Source organism: Oncorhynchus mykiss, chromosome 17 (genome assembly GCF_057628025.1).
Source record: "Oncorhynchus mykiss isolate SJ-2025 chromosome 17, ASM5762802v1, whole genome shotgun sequence".
In the NCBI taxonomy this organism is placed as follows: Eukaryota; Metazoa; Chordata; class Actinopteri; order Salmoniformes; family Salmonidae; genus Oncorhynchus; species Oncorhynchus mykiss.
In genome coordinates this window covers 13320251-13330668 of record NC_143038.1, presented here as the reverse complement: position 1 = coordinate 13330668, position 10418 = coordinate 13320251, and the positions used below count along the sequence as shown (strand labels likewise).

Sequence of the window (10418 nt, the reverse complement as noted above, 5' to 3'; positions counted from 1 at the left end):
TTTTTATAACAAAGGCTCTCCATCAAAAATAAAAAGCATAAATAAAATAAAATAATTTACGAATTACCTAATGCCTTTCAGATGGCAACTCTGCTGACTAATCTGAGCATTAGTCAATAATGACTTTGTTCAGTAGATAGCCTAAACCACGATCTTCTCACCTATTTTTCCTTTTAATAGCCTTTTTAGCCAAATATCTTTGAGCCTTAATCCACCCCTCCAAAGAGTCCCCAAACACACCACAAACCTCAGTGGATGCCTTCTGCTTTTGGGCCTGGTACCGTGCCTTTTTAGGCCACCAGTCACCCTGGTTCTAGTGGTCAGCTGATGAGGGATGAGAAAAAGCCTAAAAATACATCCATCTTGGTAGGAAAACTTTAATTCCAGAAATTCATTGGGCTCCCGAGTGGCACAGTGGTCTAAGGAACTGCATCTCAGTGCTGGAGGCGTCACTACAGAGACACTGGTTTGAATCCAGGCTGTATCACAACAGTCCCTTAGGTCGGCGTACAATTGGCCCAGTGTCGTCCTGGTTTGGCCGGTGTTGGCTGTCATTGAAAAAATAATTTGTTCTTAACTGACTTGCCTAGTTAAATTAAGGTTAAATAAAATGAAAATACTATACAATAATGTATTTTTGTAATTTTATGTGATCTCTTCAAATAGTTCCCAAAAGCTTAGCCTATATAGTCTTTGATCGCCTTCTGTAATTTGCTAACAAATATTGGACATTCAATGAAAGATGGACATCAATGACTTGAGACTAGACACCAGTGACAGCTGTATGCGCTGTGTTGTTAAAGGAACACTAAATATTATAAAATGTTTAAAACAATTCACATGTAATTGTAATTTAATAAGATCTCTATGTGAAAGACTGTGTCCATCTTCTCCTTTTCCTTGGAGTGTATGAGTCTTCCGGACCCCCCCTCTGCCTGCATCACACAGCTCACCAAACAGTAGACTTAGAGTTCAGACCCTGGCCGCTGTGTAGTTTGTTAGGCACTGCAAAATGAGCAAACAATGGCTTCCACTGGGTGGTCCAGGATGATTGATTAAATGACTGATTCCTGTTTCATGATAGGTTCTCAGATGGTTGTAAAAAAACAACTTTTCATTCATGCAACTGCTATTTTTGAAACATTGATAACTCATGGTAAGAAATCATTGGGTAACAGGGAAATTAAAATATCCTACAAATCTTAGGCTTATCACCACTAGGATCTTGTTAATATTGTTAAACTACCATTTGATCAATTTGAAAGGGGTCCCCGAGTAGTATAACCTTGTCAATATTGCCACCATGTGGTCAAGCGTTTCATTGCAAAGGGCGATGAACCTCACCATCTTTGACCTCACCTGTACTGATTGTATTTTGTCTGACTGACAAGATAATAATTAACTTCAGAAAAAAGTTACTCAACATTTCACATACCATGATATAACTACCATATTTATAGAAATACAACTATCATACTTATATTTCCAAGTAAACTTCAATATTAACTTAACTGAAAAATAACATAAAACCCTAGATTTAGAGATATATATTTTTCATCTCCCCAATGTCGTGGTATCCCATTGGTAGTAGTTACAGTCTTGTCTCATCGCTGCAACTCCCGTACGGACTCGGGAGAGGCGAAGGTCGAGAGCCATGCGTCATCCGGCTGCGACAGAGCCTGGACTCGAACCCAGAATCTCTAGTGGCACAGCAATAAAAGACCACTGCGCCACTCGGGAGGCCCAGATTTATAGATATTTAGTCAAATAACCAACCACAATCCACAGAATGAGCTATCAGTTGTACCTGTTTTTATTGTTGGATAACGTGTGAGTACAGTAGAGCTATTGTGCGTTATCATCTACCCAAAGGACAATCCTCCAGCGTCTTCTGACAAAGGCCAACGTTTAGATAGCTTTCTTTTTATTACAGGTTATTATTATTATTATTAATAACCGTTACCTTAAAGAGATGAACAGAGTGAAACACACACATACATACAGAGAGGTACACACACTCGCCAAATGTGCAGCGGGACTCGAGTGGGTGTATTGGTCACAGACGTGAGTCAGGAGGGTTCTGGGGGTCTTCTAAGTGCTGTTGTTGTGGCGGTGTGCCAGCAGGTGGCACCGCGAGTCACTGGCTCAGGAAGGACAGGGCCGTGTCTCGCTCCTCCACCAGCTCGGCGGCTGTGGCGTCCATCTTGGCGCGGGAGAAGTCGTTGACGGGCAGACCGTCATGGATATTCCATGACTTGTTCTGTGGAGAGAATATGGATGAGAATCAAACAGAGGGCTCTTTAGCACATCTCATCTAGTCCAGGATCACAACTACAGTACCCATAATGCTCTGCGTAACACAGTTTTGTCATCATTTTCCAATAGCAAATGAATGTGACAGGTCTGTGTACACTGCTGGCTTGCAATAGTAGGCCTATGTTGGTATAACCTAAACTCTGAAAAGCTGATGTTGGGTAACAATGACTTTCAATAATCACCCATCGGTAAATAATATGTTCTATTAATACACCTTGCCAGGGTTGATTAATTATGTCCATAGAGATGCAAGACAGCCCATCTCCTATGTATACAATGGCCTCTTCTGTGACAGAACGAGCAGAGCCATTGAGGGCTATGAGTGACTCATTTTGGCAATTAGTAAATAAACTGTGACACAAGAGGCCTCTATCCATCTCTATGGTTATGCCTTACCTTGATATGAACAGGGAATGAGTAAATGAGGTCTTCGGGGATTCCGTAGGAGTTTCCACCAGCGTACACACCCATAGACATGAACTCACCCTGAAAATAACAACAGAACAAACAGTCAGGCCAGGGACACAGCTTCACAAACAAAAAAAACACAAATTCCCAGGTTTTCCAGAAATCCAGGGAACGTTTGCAGAATCATGCAACCCTATGATATTATTTTTCCACTTAAGAGTACAGCCAATTCAAATGAATTTGTCTGAGATAACCAATCAAAACGCTTTGCATGTTTGTGGATTCCAGAAAATAATGAGCAGTCATGGAGCTCTGTTCTGAGAAATCTCTTTTCAAAATATAAACATTTGAGCAATGTTAGTTGTTTAGCGTTAAATGTTTTATGGAGTTTGGAGGGGGGGGGGGGGAACAGGGGGGGGATTTGCTGCAGATCCTTGACGCCATTCCACCCCACCTCCCAAACACACGGCTTACATCGAGAGTGCCGAACCACCAGTCCCTCATGTGGTCACAGATGGCCTTGGCGGCAGACATGGCACTGGACAGCTTCCTGGCCTTGATGACGGCAGCACCACGCAGCTGCACCGTCTGCAGGAGACAGAGAGGAGAGGAAGAGAGGGAAAGAGGGGGATTTAGGACTGCTTCTTTACAACACGGGACTAAAGAGATTAATAGATTCAGTGAAAATGATTATATTCAGATAAGAGATTATTAAAAGATGAGATATGGGGTCCAAAATGACACCCACAACCTACGCTCGCTTTTCCATGTGAAGAGATTCATTCAGGTAAGGATCACACATTTATAATACCTATGAGCTACGCATACACAACATAGGTGCAAATAGCCACTCATAAAATGTGTATAACTACATTCATAAAGCATTATTTTATTTTTATATTAAGGATCACACTTATTTTTCTTAAAACTGCATTGTTGGTTAAGGGCTTGTAAGTAAGCATTTCACTGTAAGGTCTACCTACGCCTGTTGCATTCGGCGCATGTGACAAATACAATTAGATTATGAGCAGTACTTCAAGCGATGTGTGCAGATTTGGGGTGGAATTGTTTACTTTTTCATAAAAGCATGAAAATTGGTACATTTGTACAGTTTGAGGCCCTGAACATTTTCATAAACAAAGCCATACATTTATTTGTATTTTTCTTTTTAAATGGCAGAATAATGCCTTTTGAAGCAAATTGTTAGAATGCCCTATAGTACATTTCTTATGGGAAACTGTGTCAAAATGGGTTAGCTCAGAAGAGCAAAAACTTGAGTTCACTTACAGAGATGAAGTCTCCCTTGAGCCAGCTGTCGTCCTTCACGGCGCTGTACGCCTCCACCTCCTTGCCATGCACGTTGACCATGGCGTGGTGCACGTCGGGGTACTGGGTGGATGAGTGGTTGCCCCAGATGATGACGTTCTTGACTGCATCGGCGGGCACGCCGCAACGCATCGCCACCTAGAGGACGACAGGCTGTGATGCAATTCATGGGATTTTTGACCATATTGGTATACCCATTCAATTGTTTCAGATCTAAATTCCAAATAGATTTATAGCTACACCTTTTGCACTTCCAGAGATAAGATGATTTACTAGGTTTAAGCAATATAGTACAAATTCTAACTAGCCAATCATATTGCTCACACTTAATCCTCTCAGATATCCAGAAGTACATAGGGTATAGGGATCCATTTGGGATTGGACATTACATCAAGTGCCTAGAGGCTAGGAACTAGTGGCTTTTTCCAGATGGAGCCTCTTGGCTTTGGCCTACCTGGGAACGGGCCCTGTTGTGGTCTAGACGGGTCAGGCAGGAGAAGTTCTCCTTGGGGATGGAGGGGGCGGACTTGGAGGCAATCAGACAGTTGGTATTAGCAGGGTTTCCCACCACCAAGACCTGAGAGAGAGAGAGAGAAACATCAAAGAGTCATCACGCACTCAAACTACAGACTCAGGAACAGCTCAATTTCAGAGTAGGAAACAAGAATAGGATAAGTCCTATTTTAAGTCCTCATCTCCATTTGTGCCATTGCATGTGACTATTTATACATCTAAAAGCATACACTTGGTTTATGAAAGCAGAAAGAGTAGCAGAGGCCTCCCGAGTAGTGCTGCGATCTAAGGCACTGTAGTGCTTGAGGCGTCACTACAGCACCGGGTTCGATACGCGACTGGGAGACCTGAGGCGACGCATAATTGGCCCAGCGTCGTCCGGGTTAGGGGAGGGTTTGGCCAGCCGGCATGTCCTTGTCCCATTGCGCTCTAGCGACTCCTGGCGCCTGCACACTGACACGTTCGGCAGTTATACGCCGTTTTGTCCGACACAGTGGTGTGGCTGGCTTCCGGGTTAAGCGAACAGTGTGTCAAGAAGCAGTGCGTCTTGACAGGGTTGTGTTTCTGAGGACGCATGGCTCTTGACCTTCGCCTCTCCCGAGTCCATACGGGAGTTGCAGCGATGGGACAACACTGTAACTACCAATTGGATATCACGAAATTGGAGAGGAAAAGGGGTACAAAGTTTTAAAAATTAAAAAATAAGTGTATATATATACATAAAAAATATATAAAAAAAAAAAAGAGTAGCAGTGCAACAGAAACATGAGTCGTGACTAAGGGAAATACTGACACTTTCTAAATGGCCTATAAATCAACATAAAGATAGATGTCACACACAGAATACATCCCCTTTAAATGAAGGTCAAGGATTAGCTCGATTTAAAGGGATTTCTATGTGTACGTGAGTGTTATGGCTGCCAGTCCCAATCCTAGAAAGATAACATCTCCCGCCATTGTGGCCCTGAGCAAGGCACTCAACCCCTAAACTGCTCACCGGGGTCGCTGCACTGCTTCTGCCTAATGTGGGTACTTGTGTGTGCGTATATATAGGAGGGATTGGGTAAAGTAGAATCCACATTTCCATCTGGTATGGATTAATAAAGTACTCTTCTTCTAAAAACACACCTACTTTAGAGGACGGGCATCCAGTTCTTATGTAGCTATATAGAAACCTGCCCATTCTTATTCACACACATTCCTGGATCAGAAGTAGTTGACCATAGAAGAAGTGAGGCTGTGTTTGTCACACTTACGTCTAGTTATTGCTGCAAACCCGCAGTGGCCAAAGGCCCCCTCGTGACACCAGCATGGAGTAGTTTCCATCCCTGGCTTTGGAACCCAGCCCATTAAGATGGGAACTTGCGCCTATACCATAGAAGTATAAGGCTGTCCAATAAAACTGGCCCGTTTGAAATGCGAAAAAAGGTCAAATTATAGTCTGATTTGTCAAAAAGTTGTATGAATTTAAAGGAAGGAAAGTTGTCAAATCTGTAGTGGTTCACTTCAAAATGTCCTAGAACTGGAGGTATTACATTAAGTCTTTAACATACATCTCACTAAAATGTTACATCAGTGGTCTAGGGCACTGCATCGCAGCGCTAGCTGTGCCACCAGAGACTCTGGGTTCGCGCCCAGGCTCTGTCGCAGCCGGCTGCAACCGGGAGGTCCGTGGGGCGACGCACAATTGGCCTAGCGTCGTCCGGGTTAGGGAGGGTTTGGCCGGTAGGGATATCCTTGTCTCATCGCGCATTAGCAACGCCTGTGGCGGGCCGGGCGCAGTGCGCGCTAACCAGGTCGCCAGGTGCACGGCGTTTCCTCCGACACATTGCTGGCTTCCGGTTGGATGCGCGCTGTGTTAAGAAGCAGTGCGGCTTGGTTGGGTTGTGTTTCTGAGGACGCGTGGCTCTCGACCTTCGTCTCTCCCGAGCCCGTACGGGAGTTGTAGTGATGAGACAAGATAATAACCACTAACAATTGGATACCACAAAATTGGGGAGAAAAGGGGGTTAAAAATTAAAAAGAAAATATATTTTTTTACATCAGTACAAGCAAATGATGAACCTTTCCCCAAAACACCCTTTAACATCATTCAACACCCCACAACCTGGCTTTCGCCATACTGTTGTGCCTTCATGACCCTTGATTATCGTTAGCAATGAGAGCTATCTCTTTGGCATGGGGTGTTTCCCTCCCCCTCTCTAGCCAGCCTGAAACATGCCGAGTCATAGACACACAGAGGGACAGTTACCCTGACGGTCTTCTTGGCGTACTTCTCCAGGGCGGCACCCTGGGTCTTAAAGATGGCCACGTTGGCCTTCAGGAGGTCCTTCCTCTCCATGCCCTCCTTCCTGGGCATAGAGCCAACCAAGATGGCGGCATCCAGATCCTTGAAGCCCACTTCCACCTTGTCGGTAGGGATGACCTCTGGGAGGGGGGGGGGGGGGGGGGGGGTTAGTTACCATGGATATTGTGTTGGATAGAGTGGATGTAGTTAACGTTTGGTGTTACAGACACATTTGTAGAGAGATGCTTGTTTGTATTGGATTTAGCAATTAACATAAAATTCAGATTTTACATAAAAGCAATACAATTCTGACTTAAATTATGATGATGCGTTAAAAAAACAATTGCTATGATCATAGAATGTCTGCCAAAGTTAGTAAAATAGTAGGTGTGGTGGCAGTTTCTGTTTGTGGTGATAGCTAAGTGTTTTATTTACAGTAATTATACTGCCATTTCAGGACCATCTGGGTGTACATGAATGCAAGATAAGGACAAAGTCTCTGTGTGGAAAATGACTTTAGGTCATTTCCGTACACACACACCACACAGTGGCTACACCTGGCTGAAAAAAAATTGTCTATTTTCTTGAAACACTGCCAAATGGTCTGAATTCATAGATAATGTTTGGTCTCTGGCCACTAGTGAAAAACTCATTCCCCGTTTTATCAAGATGAACTTCAGTCAGGGCTCACTGGTGCAAGAAACGTCTTGTACCCCGCCTCCCCTATTGTTGCCCCACCACTCTCAGGATTGGCTGGAATTTCCTATAGGGCCTTGGGAAACGACTAATAGGAGGCCTCCTTTCTGATACTCCTTCCCACAGCAGTCTGTTGTGGACCATTCCTGCTGCTGTGAAGTTAGGGCTACTGGAAAAGTACCGCAGCAGCAGGGAGGTGCAAACAGAAATACAGTCCATACACACGCAGCGCATTTTAAATAGGTTTCAGATGGGGGAGGACACAGAATGTAAAGCATGCCTGTGTATAATGGGTGCATATGTTCTCAGAGCCAGCCCAGGCAGAATAGAAAAGCATAGCTCACCCCTGAGGAGTGGGAGAGCACAGTCCTGTAGCTCCATCACAACCCCATCCAGAACTGGCAACATGGGAGGGATGTCCAGCAGGACCAAGATGATGGGCTAGAACAGAAACGAATGCAAAGAGGGATCTGCATTCACCACGGCCAAAAATATGAGATCTGCCCCTCCCGACCTCATCAAAAATGCACATCCCATGTATAATTCACACGTGCTTATGTAACAGCGTCATTATAGCCAACATGTTATAACATCCATCTGCCTCCTGTGCTCTCTCGAGGCCAAAGATGATTTGAAAGAGAGAGAGAGAGCAGATAGAAGTAGGCCGTGTTACCTGGTCCTTGCCGAAGACATCTCCCTTGGCGATGCTGTACAGCAGAGAGTAGGCGATCTGTCCAGCAGCGCCAGTCACCAGCACACGGATTGGGTCGGCCTGCAAAACAACACACAAACCCCATACTCATTCTGTGCAATCTTCTAACACAGCAGTAATGACCTACATAGCAGGGATAAGCAAATGAAGCGGCAGTAATCGCATCTGACTGCTATGTTGATTAAAATGACAAAACTCAGTGTTGACAGATGGAAACGCACTTTGCATTAGCCCATAAAGTGCATTTAATGCCGTTTTCCGTGATATAACGTTAACTGTTGTTTGAAAGAGCAAAGATTAAAAACTATATGTAGGCTATTGTGTATGGCTTTTACATTTTACCCAAGTTATATTCCACATACAGGCGTTCCTGGTAACGCATGCCGAATCTTACGTAAAATACCTATCCAGGCGTTGTATCAGCTAACCACATCATATGTTATAGCAAATCGGTAAGTGGGTGACGCAATGGATGCAACCATTGGTTGATGCACGCAATGCCCATATGTTGGTCAGGTTCCCCTGCTCAGAAGTTGCATGCATCAACTAATGGTTGCGTGCCACATCATCGACTGTCATTGACTGACAGATTGCTATAACAGACGTAGTTAGCTGATACATAAAATACATATCCAGGCGTTGTAAGACCTGGCATGCGTCAGCAACGCCTGGGCAGAGGAACGCGTCCAATAGCTTCAAAATGGGCGACTCAAGCTGTTCTTGATATCCATTGTCATCAAGAAATGAATGAATGAATGACGATAATGATGCAATTTATACTAATGCCACGCGCGAAAGTCTGTTACTGCAACAATGTAGCCATAACGACTGAGAAGAGAAGGCACCGCGGCTACATTGTTACTAGTGTGAAAAAACGGAAACAATTTCCTAATCAGGCACTTTATCTTCTTCATTTCGCAATTGTAGTATAGAGACTATTAAAAAAATCCAACATCCTCATACTTCTTCTCACTGCACAAGATGGCTGGTTGGCCATCTTCCTGAATAACGTTATCAAACGACTTCAGAAAGACATGGTGAACGTTGGCCAGAAATCTAATCAGACTCATTTTGGATCAAACATTAGATTAACCGATGATGCTAGCTCCCGGCTTCAATGACAAGCGGATACAAAACCCAATTTGATCATCAGCAATGACAAGCATCTATTTTCCTAGCAAGCTAACACTTTCGATGCATCATTAATATAACAGTTAGCACTAACTGACAGCAACAAAATAAACATACATCTTACCATATTCACTTGAGATAGATTATCTAGTTAAGCCTGCAAACACTGTTCTCCCGCTAGGACTAGACAGAAGGGTCACCTCTGCGCTTGTATTGAAATGTCAAACGGTGGCGCACTCGATTCCTGTCCTGGGATCTGTAGTTGAATATTGACTGATGCTGGTCTTTTTACCCGCCCAAGTCACGAAAAGGAACACATTCCCCATGAAGAACTGCTGCAGCCCGAGCTCGTTGTTATCGTAGGCCACGCCCATATAACCTTATATGGACCATACATCTAAAAAACCTGTGTATGAGCGGCGTTCAAATATCTCCTTTTACTAATACCAAGGGGTTGAAAATGTACCCAATTGCCATACTTGAGTAAAAGTAAAGATACCTTAATAGAAAATGACTTAAGTAAAAGTGAAAGTCACCCAGTAAAATACTACTTGAGCAAACGTCTATAAGTATTTGACTTGAAATATACTTAAGTATCAAAAGTAATGTAATTTCAAAAATATACTTAGGTATCAAAAGTACAAGTGAAAGTATAAATAATTTCAAATTCCTTATATTAGGCAAACTAGGCGGCACGATTTTTTTATTTATGTTTTGTTATTTTACAGATAGTCAGGGGCACATTTCAATACTCAGACATAATTTACAAATTAAGCATTTGTGTTTAGTGAATCCGCCAGATCAGATGAAGTACGGGTGACCAGGGATGTTATTGACCCAGTGAGTGAATTGGACCATTTTCTTGTCCTGTTAAGCACTTAAAATGTAACGAGTACTTTTGGGTGTCAGGGAAAATGTATGGAGTAAAAAGTACATTATTTTCTTTAGTAATGTAGTAAAAGTAGTCAAAAGTATAAATAGTACAGAACCCAAAAAAAACGACTTAAGTAGTACTTACGTACTTTACAC

The 10418-nt window shown here is 43.3% G+C and overlaps 1 protein-coding gene across 1 annotated transcript; it reads right to left on the bottom strand.

Annotated features, from left to right (window-relative positions):
* Window positions 1-1790: 1790 nt before the first annotated feature.
* On the bottom strand, window positions 1791-9567 carry cmdg (malate dehydrogenase, cytoplasmic). Its single transcript, XM_036949728.2, is given in 10 exon segments — window positions 1791-2260; window positions 2713-2802; window positions 3199-3312; window positions 4012-4188; window positions 4505-4627; window positions 6815-6990; window positions 7891-7963; window positions 7966-7987; window positions 8220-8318; window positions 9514-9567. Coding segments are annotated over 9 exon segments (918 nt in total). The 5' UTR covers window positions 8240-8318; window positions 9514-9567; the 3' UTR covers window positions 1791-2137.
* Window positions 9568-10418: the final 851 nt, after the last annotated feature.